Source organism: Mus pahari, chromosome 9, assembly GCF_900095145.1.
Source record: "Mus pahari chromosome 9, PAHARI_EIJ_v1.1, whole genome shotgun sequence".
Taxonomy (NCBI): domain Eukaryota; kingdom Metazoa; phylum Chordata; class Mammalia; order Rodentia; family Muridae; genus Mus; species Mus pahari.
This window is the reverse complement of record NC_034598.1, coordinates 45,380,775-45,398,673: the sequence shown is the minus strand read 5'-3', so window position 1 is coordinate 45,398,673 and position 17,899 is coordinate 45,380,775. Positions and strand designations below refer to the sequence as shown.

At 56.6% G+C, this 17,899-nt stretch overlaps 2 protein-coding genes and 1 long non-coding RNA gene across 9 annotated transcripts in view; 2 read left to right on the top strand and 1 right to left on the bottom strand.

Annotated features, from left to right (window-relative positions):
• The window catches only part of Sppl2b (signal peptide peptidase like 2B), a 13,647-nt gene extending 5,617 nt beyond the window's left edge, over positions 1–8,030 (bottom strand). For 4 of the 7 annotated variants that reach the window (XM_029542589.1, XM_029542590.1, XM_029542591.1 and 1 more), the window contains exons 1-7: positions 7,905–7,954; positions 2,235–2,354; positions 1,358–1,540; positions 904–993; positions 594–733; positions 369–511; positions 132–228 (exon numbers count right to left, since the gene is read on the bottom strand). In XM_029542589.1, the coding sequence (XP_029398449.1) occupies positions 132–228; positions 369–511; positions 594–733; positions 904–993; positions 1,358–1,540; positions 2,235–2,354; positions 7,905–7,952 (821 nt within the window). In that variant the 5' untranslated portion in view covers positions 7,953–7,954. Of the gene's footprint in view, positions 1–131; positions 229–368; positions 512–593; positions 734–903; positions 994–1,357; positions 1,541–2,234; positions 2,355–7,904 lie in introns of all 7 variants that reach the window. The other 3 variants (XM_021204820.1, XM_021204822.2, XM_021204821.2) reach the window with 3 other exon arrangements.
• A 58-nt stretch (positions 8,031–8,088) lies between these two features.
• Positions 8,089–10,315, top strand: Lsm7 (LSM7 homolog, U6 small nuclear RNA and mRNA degradation associated). Its single transcript, XM_021205494.1, has 4 exons — positions 8,089–8,111; positions 8,491–8,581; positions 9,352–9,423; positions 10,039–10,315. The coding sequence occupies exons 1-4, from the start codon at positions 8,106–8,108 to the stop codon at positions 10,179–10,181; spliced, it is 312 nt and encodes a 103-aa protein (XP_021061153.1). The 5' UTR covers positions 8,089–8,105; the 3' UTR covers positions 10,182–10,315.
• Positions 10,316–13,963: 3,648 nt separating this feature from the next.
• On the top strand, positions 13,964–14,878 carry LOC115064702. Its single transcript, XR_003844534.1, has 3 exons — positions 13,964–14,283; positions 14,386–14,494; positions 14,618–14,878. It is a non-coding gene; the product is annotated as an uncharacterized LOC115064702 (long non-coding RNA).
• The last annotated feature ends 3,021 nt before the right edge of the window (positions 14,879–17,899 follow it).

Below are 17,899 nucleotides of genomic sequence, written 5' to 3'. Positions count from 1 at the left end.
CTGCAGGAGGGGAGGGGACTGCAGGAGGGGAGGGACTGCAGGAGGGGAGGGGACTGCAGGAGGGGAGGGGACTGCAGGAGGGTAGGGGACTGCAGGAGGGGAGAGGGGGCCTGGTCAGGCCTGGGGCTCACCTGCACGTGCAGAAGGGCAGCTTTCGCACACAGGGTGCCAGACAGCTGTAGAGACCGGTGGAGGAGGCCAGGCAGAAGATTCCGATGATCACGTAGACTGCGGGACCATGCAGGCAGGGCGCAGGCACAGTGAGGGGCAGGAAGGGTAAGAAATCAAGGAAGCAGCTATGGCCCGTGGGAGAGTGGACAGGCGGGGCCCGCGGGTGGGTGGGTGGGGCCCGCGGGTGTGTGGCATACCCAGGCGGTCATAGAAGTAGTAGAGAAGCACAAGCATGAAGCAGCACATGACAACAAACACGCAGATCATGACTGGTGTCACGTCCACCGCCTCATCTTCCTGTTTCTCAGGACCATCGTCTCGCTTATGCTTCATGTACCTTCTTGGAAAACATCGGGGTCACCCAGGGCCATGGCTCCCGCGGCTTGGCCCCTCCCACGGTGCCTGGAGTCAGCTGTACTCACTTCTTCACATCGTGGCTGCCAGCCCAGTAGCCGCCGATGGCGACGGTGCCCACGGCCATGACGAAGATGATGACCATGTTGTAGTCCATCACCGGCTCGCTTGGAGCATACAGTGCCACCATTACCTCATGGCCAAAGCGCTGTCCCCGAGAGGAGAGTGGGCTCAGAGGGTGGGCATCAATGAGCCCCGGCTTCACCCAGGACCTACCCAGAACCCTCATGATCCAACCTTGAGTCAACTGCTAGGACCTGCACCCAGAACCCAGACCCTAAGCCCCGCCCTGCCACCCTGCCCTGCCCTGCCGCCTACCCTGAAGATGTCTCGAAGGTCCCTGTGGCTCAGCAGGGCCACGGGGATGCTTATCTCCTCATACTGTGTCTTGTTGCCTCCTGGAGGGACCTGCAGTGGACAGGAGTTTAGAGTCACCCAAGCCCCATGCCTGGATAACTCCACTCCTCTTTCAGGCACCATGTGTGCCCAGCTCTGCACCACACCCTGGTGTGCAGAAGAGCAGTAAGGCCGGGGTTCAGGTTGGCTGGGCCAGGCACCAATCCTGGGGTTCCCCAGCACTGGTCCTGCACAGAGGCCACTCTACAAGTCTCTAGCCCCGGCAACTTATCAACCCCAGGTCTGGGGCCATGACCGCATAGACCTGTGTGTGCCTCCATCCGTCACTACAGTGTCTCTCACCATGTGGGAGCCAGGGTTCCCCAATGCTTTCCCACCACCCAAGAGGTAGCAGAGGGAGACCCGAGCGCCCTACCAGCTTCTCCTTGCTGACTATCAGCAGCCCGTGAGCCCCATTGCCCTGGGCCAGCCGCACTTTCTCATAGAAGGTACAGTTGCCCCGGGCCACCAGTGCGATCTGGTTGGTGAAGTCTTCTGCAGGGACGTCAAGGTAGGAACAGAGCTGGCTGGTGCTCAAGTCTCGAAGCTTCAGGAGAGACTACGGAGGGCACGGGGTCAGGGCCACCAAGTCCCCAGAAAAGCCCTAGAGCAGCCCATGCTAACTGTCCCTATCAGTTCCCACACCAAGACAGCAGGTTGCTGTCCCAGCTGCATTGGAAGCCTATGAGGTGACACGTGTGAGGGGACACAACATGCCAGGCTACAATAGGTACACCCAGGACTCACAAAGCCCTCCCCTACTGGCACTGCATGTCCTTCAAATGCCTAGCAAGTGTCCCAGGCCTCAGTAAAGGTCACAGTGGCATGAGCATCACTCAAGGCTAAAAAGACATGCTGCCCTACTGTGAGACCTTGGGCTTAGAGGCTGGAGCCACTCACACAGTCCACAGAAGCTCATGCACACACTATTACATGTGGATGGGAAGGGCGGAAAGGCTCACTCAGAGGACAGGCACCTCCCTGGGGACAGCACAGGGAGAAAGGCAGCCATGGGGAGACTCATGACAGTCCTGCCCTAGGCTGTCACTCCTAAGGCACCCTCTGACCTGGTCTAACTGTCACAGACCAGTAGTGGTGACAAGCCTGGTCTGACCAGGGTCTCCAGCAGACCTGCCTCCCCACAGCCCACAGCCAGCTGCTCCTCCTGAACATGAGAATCCAGGCCCAGAGGGACAGAGGGCCCATCCAAGGACTCCCAGATGAGTGGCAGTGTGGCCTAGTGTGACACTCACCACTTTGCTGAGGTCATGTGGCAAGTGGGCCCACTGTGGGTTGTAGAGGATGCAGTAGTCCCTGCTCCGAGTCCTACTGGTTTGGGACACCACTCGCAGCACGCCAAACTCACAGGCCGCCTGGAACGACAAGACGGCAGTGGGCAGTGAGAACTTCAGGTGTCAGAGGCAACATGGATGCCTGGTCTTGGTGAGGATGCCGGACAAAGAAAAGGTGCCTTCCTGAGCAAGGCATGGTAACACAGGCCAGTCACCCCTGCACTCTGGAAGCTGAGGCAGAGGAATTGCTATGAGTTTGAGGCCAGCCAGGGCTGCAGAGACCTTGTCCCAAAGAAGGGGGATCTCTCACTACTGTCCCTTGCACCGCCCTTCTGACCAGGGCCCAGCATTTGGGACAGCCAATGCTGTCAGACCCATACCCAGAAGCAGTAGCAAGTCACAGCCCGGCTCTAGGGAGCAAGCTGCAGGGCCATGGCTAGTTCCCAGAGCCTGCTATGGAGGACCAGCGCTTCACAGAGGTTGCCGCAGCCCTTCACTGGCTGAGTCCTGTCAGCTTCCCTGGGCTCCTGAGGCCAGCATCTGTAAGACTGCCTTGGCCTCTCCCCGGTGGCTTGCTATGGGGCTGCGCGGGGCCTGAAGGGAGCCAGCCCAGCTCAGAGCTACAGCGAAGACAGGGGTTCTAGCACAGAAGTGAGAATGGCTTGCAGGCCCTGCGCGAGCTGGGGACACCCCAAAACCACACATGGAGTTAAAGAGGGGCACATGCAACCCATAAGAGCAGCACATGGGGTGGGGGTTAGAACAGGCTGGAGTCAGCTGTGTGGCTTCTACAGAAATATCCAGATTCAGCAGAGGCTCAGCTGTCTGCCCAGGAGCCTAGCGCCACCTTCTCGTAGGCCTGATGTGGCAGGAGCTGGAGAGAGGGAGGCAGATACGGAGGTGCAGGCCAGCTGTACCAGCTGGGAGAGAGTGAGCTAGAGTGATGCCAATGAGAGCTTCCCGGGACCAAGACAATCAGACAGTGAAGAAGCAGGGGCTGGGAAGGGGTGACTGACAGCCCTAGACCACCCTCAATGCAGAGTAAGAAGCTAGGCATGGTGGCTTAATGCCTGCACTCAGGAAGAGGCCAGCCCGGTCTACCTAAGGAGTTCACCACAGCACGGGCCTGAGTGGGCAGAGCTCAGCCCACAGCAGCAGTGCCCAGAATGAAGGAAGCGGAGAGGCATGTGTGCCTCCATGCTACTGCCCCAGCCTGTCCCTGCCGAGGGGAGTGCCACCACAGGGCTGAGCTTGGACCTGAACCTGGGCAGCGAGTTCTTTCTGGTATCCTCGGGAGCCACTTAAGACTAATAGGTCCTTACTGACCAGCCTGTACAAAGAGGTTCTCAGTACAGGGCCTCGAGGTCACCAGAGGACCAGAGTTCATGAGGTAGGAGACCCCCACACATTGTCCTCTGACGTCCTTGCTCATTGTAGCATATGCATACAAATACATACAGACTCAAACACAAAATGATTTTAAAATTGTACTTTCATTACATAATGCTAATCCTTGAGAGTCTTACAGAGTCCCACAGGTTTGTAAAACAGGCCATGAAGTGTCACAGCACAGCAGGTCCCTGATGCTGAAGACCCACAAACTGGCTGCAGAAGCTAGAGATCAGGCTGCGAGCTGGCCAAGCCGCTGTGTAAGCTGCTGGGGAAACTTAACCAACTGCCTGCTGGGTGAGGGACCCATACGCCAGGGAGATGTACTGGCATAACTGCTGCTGCAGCTGTAACCGACTGTTTACATCACAGCTCACAGGTGGCATGAAGAGCCAGGGCAAAGGCTTTGGGCTGGGAAGATGACAGTCCACAGCAAAAATGTAACTGCTGCCGGGCGAGGTGGCACACACCTTTAATCCCAACACTCGGGAGCCAGAGGCAGGCGGATTTCTGAGTTCGAGGCCAGCCTGGACTACCGAGTGAGTTCCAGGACAGCCAGGGCTACACAGAGGAACCCTGAGTGCTAGGATGACAGGTGTGTGCCTGGTTCTGTGAGGGCAGGAGTGAATCCAGGGCTTCAGCCACGCTAGGCAAGCATTCTACCAACAAGTTAAAGCCCTGACAACTCCTCTACGGTGTTGATGGATGACTGGGATGTATGTGCCTGTCAAGATACCTTCTACACAGCTGTGTTTTCTACATCATGACGACACAACTGTCAGCCTGGCTAGTCACAGAGTAACCAAGTCAAGATCCTGAGGAGAGCTCACTATTGCTGTGGCACAGTGGCCCCATGGCCGCCACTCACCAGAGAGAACAACCGTCTCTACATCAGGCCAAGGCTCAGGGCGTGGCCCACAGGAGGGAAGACTGCTAGAGGCTGGAGGTAGCTAAGGCTCAGGGCTCTACCATAACTCTTAGGTCCTAAACTCAGCAAAGCGTGTTGCTACTGCCACAGAGGCAGCCTGCCCATCCTTTCAGGAGCCCTAGGGATGCACTTCCAGGACCTGTGTTCCCATAAGGACGTCCCATAAGCTCACAGTTCTGAGCCCGACCTGGGTGGAGTCATTTCTGTTATGTGGGCAACGTATCTGGGGCAAACAGATTTTGTTTACATCTCCCCAGAAGTCACTCGAAACCAGGGCCCTCAGAGCTCACTCCTCCTGGCTGCAAACTCCTCAGGGAGAGACTGGGTGTCACCTGAGGACCCGCTGTACACATAGGCAGGAAGCACAGGATCACTGGCCCAAGACATTGATGGACACCAACCTGCAGCTAGCATATGGCAGGGTCCCCACCAGAATGCTTGGGTTTCTTGCACAGACCCAGCTTGCCAGCTTTTGGGGGGTAGGGATTCCAACTCAGCCTTAAACACTGGAGGAGGCCCTGATCTCAAGATGGCAGCATGAGGAAGGCCCAGGTTGCCCCAGTCCTCACTGGAGATGCTGACGCTGACCACACACAGTGCAAGCAGCCGGGGACCTCACTTTTAGGTCCCCTGCAGGGACCTAGCGCTGGCTCTCCTCTCCAGAGAGAGCTGAGCCCCTGACACCAACTGTCCCCAAGATATTATCCCTGTCTGTCTCTCCAGGCGGCTGGGTGTGCCCAGGAAGGCCCTGAGCTGAGGCCATCACCAGTTCAGGGGAGGGCAGGGGTGGAGGACAACTGAGACCACAGGGCTCAGAGCTACCCTCCCCCTCCGGCCTCCTCCCGAACCTCCTCCTTCCACTCTGGGAAAAATCAGAACCCACCCCAAGCCCACCAGCCGTGTGCCCCCCCCCCACAAAGCTCCTTTGAGGGATTTGGGGACCACAGGGGGGCCAGAGACCACATGTCAAACTTCTGTGATTTATATGCCTTTTGTGCTTATAAAGTTTTACTGGCACACAAATAAGTTCATTCCTGTGACCATGGTTCCACCCCCGCCTAGCAGCAGAGCAGTGGTGACAGGGGCCTGCGGAGCAGAGAGCTCCCCTTGTCAGAGCACACCAGTGCTGTGTGGACCCAGGATGGGCTCTCTGTGAAAAGTGGCTTTTGTGTAAAACGGAAACGGGTAGAGCTGCCTCTCTTCACTGTGATCATTGACCACACAAAGGCGCATTCAGTCACCCACCCCACCGCACACACGGCAGCCTTTTTGCTCCGTCACCAAGGGGACAGCACAATGACACTCTTAAAAGGTCAGGCTCTTCCAAGAACCAGTTCTAAGGCACGGTGTCCTGGTCACACCTGGAAGACCTGGAGACCAGAAGCCCTGACAGCGGCAGCCCCCACTACCTCCTCAAAGGGGTAGGAACCCAGGCCAGCGGGGCAACCTGGGGTCAAGTCTCTAAAGTCAGGATCACAAGAAGCCGGGGTCCAGGACTGCCACCAAGCCAGCTCTCTCTCACTCTTGGGCACCAGGACCAGGCTGCAACCCAGCCAAGAATGGCACCCTGCCGGCTCCCCACCAGATACGGGAAAGTAGGTACAGCTACACCCAAGCAGGATAAAGTCCAGGTGACACCCATCACCCACCCAGTAATTCCCCCAGCACACAAACTCAATGTCCAGCCAGGCCCACCCTTTGCTCCCAAAGCCTGAGTAAGAACTGAAGTCTCATCGTTCTGTGGAAACAGCTTCCCCAACAGCTACTCCGTGATGCAGGAACACGCCCCACACGCACACTGAAATCAGCTCATCCCAGGGGAGCACCATCCCTCACACCTTGGGTTAGCACCTGATGCCCACAGCTTTTTCCTTTCCTTTCCCGTCCTCAGCAAACTCCTATTCATCCTTCAGAACCTGTCACTGTCACTGTCCCTGAAAGCCCTCCATCAGACCAGCAAAAAAAGAGACCCACAAAAAAGACATGGACTGGCCCCAGGGCAGGTCCAGCCGGGAGAGATGGCATAGCCAGGGGAGTTCCTCCATCAGAGGAGAAAAGAAAAAAGAAAAAAAAAAAAAAAAGACAAGGAGAAACCAGAATAGCCTTGGTGGACGGCGCCTGCACAAAGAGGGCAGTTTCCAGAAAAGGCCAGTGGCCTGCTAAATATGATGTAGAGCCCTGGACCGCTGGCCGGATGCAGCAAGCCCTGACATACTTTCAAAAACTCATGCCCAGCCAAGAGCAGGATGTGGGGATAAAAGCAGCCAGAGAGAGATGTTGGCCACATTGTGGAGAGTCCGGAACCACATGTATGAGGAATGCCTTAGCCAATCAAGGAGGCACATGCCAGCACCGGGGAGGCTGAGGCAGAGCTGCAAGCCCACCGCCAGCCTGGGCCATACAGGGAGACCCTGTCACAAAAGTCTGTAATCTCAAAAAGGAAAAGAAAAAGTATGTTTAAAAATGACATGGGCTCTTGTTCCACGAGACAAGAGTGTACACAGTAGCAGGCACTTACAACAGGACACACTGGCCACCCTTCAAACCGGCCCAAGGCCCGAGGCTGCAGCACCCCAGGATCCACTGGGACTGGAGGCTGGAGCCACAACAACAAAACAAGAAAGTTCTCTACTGACTAAGCCAGGAGTTGCGGTGCGGCGCGTGGGATAACCAGGCCGGTGTTTTGCTTTGAGTTCCGGGCTAGCCAAGCCTCACCGGGTGTTCTGGAGCAGCCAGGGCAACATGGCAAGTCAGAGCCCAGCCTGGACTGCAGAGCGAGCTGGAGGCCAGCCTGAGCTGCGGATCAAGTTGGAGGGCAGCCTGGACTGCAGAGTGAGTGTGAAGCCAACATGGGTTACATAGTGAGTTCAAGGCTAGCCTGGACTACCCCGAGTTCGAGACCAGCATGCCACCTCTTTCAGAAAGCAAAGCACACCAGAAGCCAGCGTCCTGACAGGGCGCACCCCGCGCACACCTGAGGTGTCCGCAGCAGAAGCTCGTCCCCAGCGTTTTGCACCCACCCTGAGCTGGGGACCCCCTTCCGCCCAAGGTCACCGAGCAGAAGCCGGGGTGCCGGGCTGCAAGCACCTCGGGGGTCGCGCTGGACGCCCCGGGGATGAAGCGCGGGGACTCGCCCCATTCTGCAGAAGGGGAAACTGAGGCTGGCAGGGACGGCGGCGGCGGCGGTTGGGGCCCCGGGGCGCAGGGCGGGCTAAGCCCGGCCAGAAGTCTGCGGTGGCAGTGAGCGAGTGGACCGCAAGGTCACGGCCACGGTCAGGAGTGGCGGGGCCGGGCCGACCGGCCGTGGCGCTCACCTGGGCCGCGAGTAGCAGCAGGGCTGCGGCCAGCCGCGCCGCCGCCATGTCCGCCGGTCCCCCGCAGCTCTAGGCGGAAGGTTTCCCGGCAACGCCTTCGGGACGCCGCGACGCGCCTGCGCCGAGTCTGCGCGTGCGCGAAGGCCTCCGCGTCCGAAAGGGGCGGGGCGGCGCCTGCGCAGAGCGACGCGCGGCGACAAGATGGCGGTGAGCATCGCTAGGTCGCGGGAAGCAGGGCCACGGGCTCGAGGGGCTGTGGGAGCGAGAGCAGAAAGACTGAAAGGAGAGTGACGGACGCCCGAGAATAGGGAGACAGGGTGCTGAAGGATGGGAGCCACGTGGGACTGCAGACGGAGGCCGTGGGGATGCAGACGCGGGACGTGGGGGAGGCTGACCAGGCAGACATAGGGGTGCGTGCAGGAAACAGTGCAGATGGGGGATCCAGGGATGCAGATGAGGACGCGGGCCTGAGGATGCACGCAGGGTCCGGGGGCCCGAGGTGGAAAGGGGTCCCCGGATACCAGGCCCGGGCCACAGGGATGTGGGGAGGCCGGACCTCTCTCCTCAGCGCCCCACCCTCCAGCAGGACAAAGAGAAAAAGAAGAAAGAAAGCATCTTGGACCTGTCTAAGTACATCGATAAGACCATTCGAGTGAAGTTCCAGGGTGGCCGGGAAGGTGAGTGGCTACCGCAGGGCTCCCTGACACAGAGCTTGGCTGAGGTCACAGCAGGCAAGGGAAGCCACCTAGCACAGGCGTTCCAATAAGAGCTAAGCTTAGGCTGTTGTGTGCTATTGAAAGGTGTGCCCCAGTTGTGGTTGGGGAAACGGAGTCCCAGGAAAGGGAACCAAGTGAGATTAGCACCGAGACCAGTATGGATGGATCCTGAAGGAAGGGGCCAGGACCCAGGAGGAGGTGGAAGGAGGCGATAGGAAGACCTGTTCTTAAGCATCTGGACACGGCAGGAACCCGGAAGGTTTCCCAATGAAAGGAGGATTGAAAGTTCCAGGCCAGTTTAAGTTATGTAGCAAGACCTGACTCCAAGAATCACCCAGGGGTGGGGCTGTATCTCTGTGGGTAGATGGCTGGTTTAACATGCATGAAGCCCTGGGTTCTAGTCCCAACCCCATGTAAACCTGGCATGGTTGTATAAGCCTGGCATTCCAACACTAGGGGTAAGACAGGAGGATCAGGCTGCTAAGTGAGTCTGAGAGCAGAGAGACAGACGGACAGACAGACTGTTTCGTATTACATGGATGGGTGACAATAAAGTTTTATTTGATAGCTCCTTCCATACTGGAAAGAAGAGGGTTGGAGCCACAGTCACTAGGCCACCACACTTACTCATGAGTTCTGCAGTGTTCTGAAGCCCCCATACCAGGTTCTGTGTGTGTTGGGGGGGGGGGTAGGCTGACATTCTTCTCCGTGTCTCTCCCATGTTCCTCAAGCCAGCGGTATCCTGAAGGGCTTTGACCCACTGCTCAACTTGGTACTGGATGGGACCATGGAGTACATGCGAGGTGAGCTGGCCGAGGTTGTCGCAGGATGGTGCTGGGGACCTGTGGGGTCAGATTACACTGGGTGGTGACTTAGGGTGCAGTGTCTGAACACCAGAGGACAGGCATGCTTGCTGGGAGGGCCCCGGGCTTGAGACGTCCAGCTCACTCTCCTCAGCTAGCTAGCTGGCTTTATCCTCAGCCCTCAGGACAGCAGGAGTGGTGGCCGCTGTCCTCTGCCAGGAATGTCTGCCCGCATCAGGGACTCCAGGGCTCATGGGATCTCAGCTCTGTATAAGCAGCCTCACCCTGTAATGCCCTGAGCAGACCCCAACCATCAGGTTTCCCGTCTCCAGCCATTATGACAGTTATGTCTGATTGCTTACCAGTCCCTCCTGTTGCCCACCCTCTCCAGTGCTTCTGCTGCTCAGTGGATACCCCTTGGTGTTTATGGGGTCAGCATGGGCTCTAACGTTCTTGAAGCTGGAGATGTCTGGCTCTTCCCTCAGCCACCCTCATGGTGGCGTGGTCTAGCCTCTGCTGGTCCAGGTGTTGGAGAGCATCTGGACCTGTCAGTCCCCGGAAGCTGTGAGTGAGAGTTCTCAGGCACTTCAGTCCTCTTGCCTGTCATCCCCCCAGACCCTGATGACCAGTACAAGCTGACGGAGGACACTCGGCAGCTGGGGCTTGTCGTGTGTCGTGGCACCTCGGTGGTGCTCATCTGCCCGCAGGACGGCATGGAGGCCATCCCCAACCCCTTCGTGCAGCAGCAGGACACTTAGCAGCAATGGAGGGCGGCCCAGCCCCAGGGATCTTCCTTCTATGGGGCGAACTTCTGTGTGATGTTTTGGTCTTTTGTTCTTGTTTTGTTTTATTATTATTTTTTAATAAAATTGCCCATGTGAGCATCCCCCTCCCTTTCTGCTCTGTAACTTTGACCTTTGGAGAAGACAGGGCCAGGTGGAGACCTTGATCAGACACCTTGGTCCAGGGCAGAGCACAGCCCAGCTGGGATGGGAGAAACCTGGGCGCCTGAGGTCCTACAGCCCAGCTGGCTTCACCTGATGGGCTGTGGCAAGAAGACCACACCTAGAGCCTTCCTCCATATGGTGTCCCCTTAGCACTGGCCCCTGTCTGTTCTCTCTGCCCAGGGGAACCAGCAGGGCCTGAGAAGAGGGCTGGCTAGCAGAGAGCCTGGTCCCTGAGGTTTCTCAGACTGGGGTGCCTCCCTAAAGTGTCTGCCACAAGAGAAGCAGCCAGGGCCGGGACCAGGGCAGGGCTCTGTGCTCCTGTGGAACAGCTGGGAATTAGGAAATGACCTGTGCCCCTCGTAGTCTGGTCTTGCAGCCTCTGGCACATGGAGCACAGGACTTCACTGCCACAGCCCTCAGGAACAGTCAGCCCACTCTTAAGTTTGGGGATCCTAGCAGGGAGCATGACTCCCTGAAGTTGTGACCCAAGGCCAGAGTCAGTCTCCCTGCTCAGTAGAGACAAGAAGACTTGCAGCTAGCCAGCCCTGCCTAGCACTCCCAGAAGCCAAGCCTCCCCTCAGCTCCCCTAAGTCAGCAAGACTTGTCCATGACCCTTCTCAAGACAGCCACCTCCCCTGCAGGTCTCAAACCCTGGGAGATAAAGTCTCTGCCCCCACTTCCTCACGCTGTGTAACTTAGGGGAAGTGTCCCACCCTTGCTAAGCTACAGTCTTGGAGTGTAGACACCTCAGCCCTGCCACAGATCAGTGATGTCACAGGCCCTGGAGGCTCAGAGCTCAGACACTGGCATGAAATCACTGACCCAGTTCCTAAAAGCTAACAGCTGCCTGCCCGTCATGAGGGATGATCTGCACACAATACGGTGTCCCCTGCTAGGTTCCAAGACCTTGTAATTCCTTGTAGACCTCATGCTTGAGTAGGCTGTGCATACACCAGGTCATGACAGGGACTGGAGACTGCCTAGCACATGTTGCTTGGAGACAGAAAAGTGCAGACCCTTTCTCCTTGGGCCCAGCAAATGTCTGTTGGCCCTGCACTTGGGAGGCCGAAGCAGAAGGGTGGCAGGTTCCAGGGCAGCCTGGGCTACAGAGCAAGACCTCACTCAGCCATGTACAGAACAGGCCAGTGAGGGGGCTCCGCGGGTAAGGGGTTTGCCTGCAAGTCTGATGACCTCAGTTGATCCCTGCGGAACCTACAGAGGGAAAACTCCTGCAAATGGCGTGGTGCTTGTACTCTAAGATACAAACACAGAGATAAATAAAATGAAACCGCAGCGGGCAGCCTAGGTGAGACAGAACATGACACCATGAAGATCTTCATGCTACTGTGTGGATGTTTGTTACACAGTGTAACATCGCAGGAAGTTGCTGACACAGCCCAGGATCGCATTGCAGAGTGAAGTACACAATGTGTATGGAAGAATTCCATTGTGGTGAGCATTTTTGTTTGTTTTTCAAGACAGGGCTTTCCTGTGTAGTCCCTGGCTGTCCCAGAACTATGTCTATAGATAAAGCTGGCCTTGAATTTGAATTTGCAGATATCCGCCTGCCTCTGCTTCCTGAGTGCTGGGATTAAAGACCCATCTTTGACGGGCCTCTAATTTTTATTTTAAGCTTGAGGTTTCACGGGTGAGTGACTAAGTTTTGTAGACAATGATGTTCTGCCAAAAAGCCAAAATGTCTGAAGAGTCCCATGTCACCTTGGAATGGGAAAAAGTGGTCTAAGGCTGGGGAGCCGGATACAGCTGTTTTAATATTTTAAAAAGAAGACATTTAATATTTAATGTTTTTTCTTAATATTGCATTGAAACTTTAATATTTTACTAGGAGTCGGAGGGAGAAAGGCAGACAAGGAAGGGGAGACTGTGGAGACTTAGATGAAGGCAGAGGAGCGGTGCAGCGGGGATGATCCAGGGCAGCTGCGCAGCAACACACAGGATCCACCTCCATCCCATCCTGATTGATGACTGGAGGCCCGCCCCGCCCCGCCCCGCCCCACGCCCCCGCCCCACTCCCGCCTCCCGCCTAGATCTCACCCTTCCAGCTCCCCAGCGGCCAGCGCAGGCCTCCGGGCTGCATAAGGGGTCTCCTGCCATCAGCCCAGGGACCCGGCCTGCTGCACGTGCCTGTCACCTTGGCTTGCAAAGAGACCGCGGGTCTTATGCAGGGAGACCCTGCCCGGAGACACTGCAGACCGGGACCAACAGCCAGGCCATAACTTGACGGCAGATCAGCAGGACACCCCTGAGCTGCCACTGTCACAGCAGGTTCCAGAAGCTTCGGGAAGTGGGCCGGATCCTACGGATACTTATAGTCAGCAGCTCTGCCTCTCCTCACCCCACCTGCCTTGTCTGGCTCACCCAGCCTTCCACCAAAACTTTGCATAGTCCCCATTCTGCATTTTGATAATGCAGCTGAGGCCCAGAGATGGTAAGACACTCCCACCTACTGTCTTATGTCCTCTGCCTAGCACAGGCTGCTCACAGAACCTCTCCACTGCTGCCTCCCTCTGCTCTGTGGCGTGGAACCCTTCTCTAACTACACAGGGCTTGGGGATACAGATTAGGCAACATGGGGTGCCAGTGGGGGACATGGGGATGCAGGTGCCACAAGGGGGATCAGATCTATAGGGCTCTGTCTATTGCTTGAAGACAGTGCGTGCCGGCATGTTTCAGGCTGCACTGAGGATTACAAGTTTAAGTTTAAGGTTGTCTCTGACGACAAGGGACTGAGGAATTGGGGAGGGGAAGCAAGCAGGGACAGAGTCTAGCCAGGACAATGGGAAAGGGACATCTCTCTCACACTACAGGTACATCCCAGATGGACAAAGGGAGCCCTTGCTCCAGCCCTGGCACAGTCCCAGAAGGACCCAGATGGCTCTTCGTAGAACAGGACCTTCTGCCATCTACATCCAAACCCTCCTGCAACAGAGACATGTTGCTCTCTGCTCGGCGACCTGGACACCTGAGGCCTGACCCAGGCTGGTCATGAGAAGTGGGTTCCTCCGGGAAGAATCCAGGCACTGTTGGCTTCTGGGGAACACTTCCCTCTCCAAAGGAGCAAGTTAGGGTGCACCAGAGAATCCAGCCCCACTTCACAGCCTGAAGCTCTGGGATCTCTCCGCAGCTCTTCCAAAGGGGCCGAGTTACCTCCGCGCTCCCAGTGGGCTCTGCAGGGGGTGGGGGTGGGGATCCAGGTCTCTCACACAGTCAGACTCTAGTGGGTGAGCTTTTACCCTCTCAGCAAGCTGTGGCCCTCTCCCCACAGCTCACTCCCAGTACCCAGCAGGGCTCACCCTGAGCAGCAGAGACCATGGGCCCTGTAGCCACCAACATCCTCATGTTGGGCAGCAATGTGATTGGGAGAGGAGGTAGACAGACAGGTAAGGCAGGAGATGGAAGTCGAGAGGACCAGACTGGGTAGTGCATACCTGTGAGCCCACTGTGAGGTGAGCCAGGAGGATCACCAATTCCAGGCCAGGCTGGGCCGTATATTCAGACCCAGTATCAAAAACAAAAACTGGCAGGCCAGATGGTTAAAGGCACTTGCTGATAACCTGACTTCCATCCCCAGGACCCACATGGTGGTGGAGAAGACTGACTTCCACAAGTTGTCCTGTGTCCTGGACATGAACTCAGTGGTAGAAACCAGACCCACAACCACTTGGGGATCCACCCACACTCCCCCTTCCACTTAGTGCCTTTCTGGCTACTGCTGTCAAAAATAGATTTGTGATCCAGCCATATCCATGGGCCACCTGACACCGCTCATCCCCTAACTCCATCCTTTAAGAGATACACAGTCTATATCTACAGAAGTGTAAACCCAAGATGGAAAACTCCAGTGAGTGGGCAGAGGGCGTGGTCAGTATGGAGCCCCACCTACCCCCCCAAGGTCAGTGGTGAAGCCTCTCCTAAAATCCCCAGTCAAGGGCTGGGGGTGGAGCTCCAGGATGAGGATTTTCAGCATTGCCTGACACCTTGGGTTCTTTCTCAGCTTCACCAACCACAAAAACCAAGTGGCTCCAGAAATTTCCCAGAAACTCACGCCCCCAAGTCTTTCAGAAACCAGAGGCAAAAGGAATATTTTCCAACCAGTTTGTGAGGTAGGTCCCCTTGTGACCTGGGCATAGCCTTTGCCACACTAGCAACTGAACTCAGCCATGCCACGTATGGAGGAGATGCACCTGCCCTTGGTAACACCGTCTCAGAAAAACCTTTATCCACAGGCAGCCAGGCCTGGTGGACCACACTGGCATCCCACTGAAGAACGCTGATGCAGGAGGATGACGAGCTGCAGGCTAGTTAGTGCTACATAGCTAGATCCTGTTCAGATGTGGGCAGTGGTGAGTCTGTCCCAACCATGAGTGAAGGCACTTGGCACCCAGTCAGAGGCCTGAGTTCTGCCCTGGGACTCTCACAAGGTGACCTCTGACCTCTAGGAGTACATGACCCACACACAAATGTATGACATAATTTTTACAATTTGATGCTGGGGGGCGGTGAGATGACTCAGCGGTTAAGAGCTCTGTTCTTCAAGAGGTCCTGAGTTCAAATCCCAGCAACCATATGGTGGCTCACAACCATCTGTAATGAGATCTGATGCCCTCTTCTGGTGTGTCTGAAGACAGCTACAGTGTACTCATAAATAAATCTTTTTTAAAAAATTGATGCTGGGCTGGGCAGTGGGGGCACACACCTTTAGTCCTGATACTCGGGAGGCAGAGGCAGGCAGATCTCTTGAGTTAGAGGTCACCTGGTCTGAGTAGGTTCCAGACATCCAGGAATACACAGAGAAACCCTGTCTGGAAATAAAAAGAAAACAAATGTGTGTTTATGTGTGGCCCAGCTTCGAGTTCTGAAGAGCCAACGTCAGGCTGTCAGGCCCCCATACTTGACAATAAACACCTGTCCCTCTTGAGCTGCGCTCAGACCCTAGAGACCATTGCTTCCCCCTCCCCAGTTTTATACATATGTTCATGTTGCCTGCACACCTTGTCTGTGCACATGTGTGCCATTTCTGAGCAGATTGGTGTGTCGGGTTCCCTAGAGCTGGAGTCACAGACAGTCGTAAGCTGCCCTGTGAGTGCTGGGAACTGAACTCAGGTCCTCTGTGAGAGCAGCTGGTGCTGTAACCACTGAGGAATCCCTCTAGGGTCAAGAGACCCCCCCCCTCCTTCCCCTTCCCTCCCTCCCTTTCTTTTGTGTTTTGAGACAGAACCTATATAGTCCTGGCTGGCCTGGAACACGGGGCCGTTTTCCTATGTTCCGTTTGGGAGTGGGTGTAGGTCCTATGGAGCACAAAGGATTCTCCACACCATCAGGCACACCTGTCTGTAACCCTCCCTGCCTAGGACCCTCTGTGTCCCCCAGGTACCACTCTTCAGGAGAAGTGTTTGTCCCTTTTCCAATGCCATCACCCCCGTAACTGCCGTAACATTTATTGTCGACCACAGACAGCCTTGGGGATCCCACGTTCCTGCTCAAAGCCACGGGACCTGTCAACCTGATTCACAGTTTACAGATGGAGCTATTAGGGCTCAGAGAGGGTTGTCGCTGACATGAGGATGCACAGCATTGAGCCCGCCAACCTGGGGCTAGGCTGAAGACACATGGAACCCGTCGCTTCACACCTCGATATCTGACCACTACCTTCTAGGTACATAGCAGAGGCCACAGGTCAAGAGCTGGGGTGGTACAGATGCCCTCAGCTACTTGGAAGGCCCCACACAACTACGGCAGTCACGATGTAAAAGGGAAGAGACACAGGGCGTTCCATTTCAAAACCCATTCCTGTGTATCAGGGTCCCTACTGAAGTTCGGCACGGGGACCCCCGATGCTGTCCTCAGACCATACTAAGCATGCCCGTCCCCCAGACAGTCACTGCCCCCCAGCCACACCCACGCTTCCCCAATCAGCAGGAGCCACCCTTTTCACCCAGGTGGTCCATCTCCCTGGCAACATCACCTCCGCAGGTAGTCGTAGCCTTGGCAACCAGGTGCTAACTGCTTCACTGCCTGCAAGGCTGTGACCCTCCTGCAGCTCTCCCACGCAGCCTCCCCACTGGAGTGGCTCAGAAGAGCTGCGGGGTGGGGGTGGGGATGGGGGAACCTGCCAGAAACGCTGAGCTCAGAGAGGGCAAGAGACATCCTGTGGTCACACAGCAGCTGGGCCCGGGGACTTCACACTCACTGCCCTCATCCAGGCCCTACACATAAGTTTAGAGTCTATTATGTGCTGGCTGTATGCATGGCCCAAGCACGTCTCTGTCCTCAGCTGACTCCCATGGGTGACACACTGGCTGAGGGGAGAGGGCAGGGGATGCCTCTGTCTTCAGAAGCTCACACTCTGCTCAGACCACTCCTGTCCAGTTTGCCATCACTTACGTTGCTAGTTCAAGCGGGAGTCTATTGGGTGCCAAGCGCGTGCAGGGAGGCCGTGCTCAGAAGAAAGGGGGAAGGGCAGACATAAATAGGATGAATGAGTAAATTATAGGATATCTTAGGAAATTGCAGGGAGGCTGGGAATGGGGGACAGAAGGCGGCCGGGTGGGGATGTGAGTCAGGAGGAAGCAGGGGCGGGTAGGGCAGACGCTGGGGAAGGCATTCTGCTCTGTAGCTGGAACAGCATGTGCAAAGGTCCTGCGGTGGGAGCCAGACCCCTCACTCGGCTGTGGCCTCTCCTGCTGCTGCTCTCATCCGCAGAGTAATTAGAGGAAGGTGTATGGAGCTCCCTTGCACCCTGGTGCCCCCCCAGTCATTAAGGCTGTAGTCTGCATTGCTAAGCATGGGAGCTCCTTGGTCCTTGGGGGTGGGTCAGGCTAGATGGGCAGGACCTAGAATGGGCCTAAGCAGGCGGCCAACGTCCCTGAGCCTCCCTGCATCCATCTCTGGCTTTGGTCATAGTTGTCTCCCCACGCATGGAAATCCCGGTCTACCATGTAGCCTTGTGTGCAGTGAGTACTCAACACCTGCCTGTCCAGTGGTCACAACCTCAGAGACTCACAATCTGCCTGGGGTCACACAGCACAGCAGTATCCCTACAGGGCCGGCCTGGTGTGGAGTTGAGGTCTACCTCCAAGGCTATTGGGGGGCACCAGCTTCCTGCCTCTTGGCTTGCGGATGGACGTGATCTGGGCCTCAGGCCAATGCGACAGTCTGGGAAAGGAGCCCACTTTGTCACAGGTGGCAGAGCTGCCTGCCACTAAACCTTTCTGGAGGACAGAGAGGGCGCACTAGGGGGGTGTGCAGGACATGCCCGGCTCCCTGCAACTAGGCCTACAGGTCACCCCTCTCCAGGGATGAAGGCAGCTGAGTCTCCAGCACACTCAGGCTGCTACAGCAAGAAGGACACAACCAGATGCAGCTAGCTCCATGGAATGGCTGCTCACTGAACCTCTGCTCTTGGGGACTGTCACCTCCCTTTCATATCTCCCACCCTGGACCCCAAGGCCTGAGCCCCCAACTAAGGAGGTGCTGGTCTGGTTGGTCCACACCCCAACTCCTGTTTC

What these genes read in the sequence shown, in the direction of transcription:
- Lsm7 (XM_021205494.1), top strand. An exon ending in GTTCCAGGGTGGCCGGGAAG is followed by an intron (nt 8,582 to 9,351) that starts GTGAGTGGCTAC and finishes ATGTTCCTCAAG; the next exon opens with CCAGCGGTATCCTGAAGGGC. An exon ending in GACCATGGAGTACATGCGAG is followed by an intron (nt 9,424 to 10,038) that starts GTGAGCTGGCCG and finishes TCATCCCCCCAG; the next exon opens with ACCCTGATGACCAGTACAAG.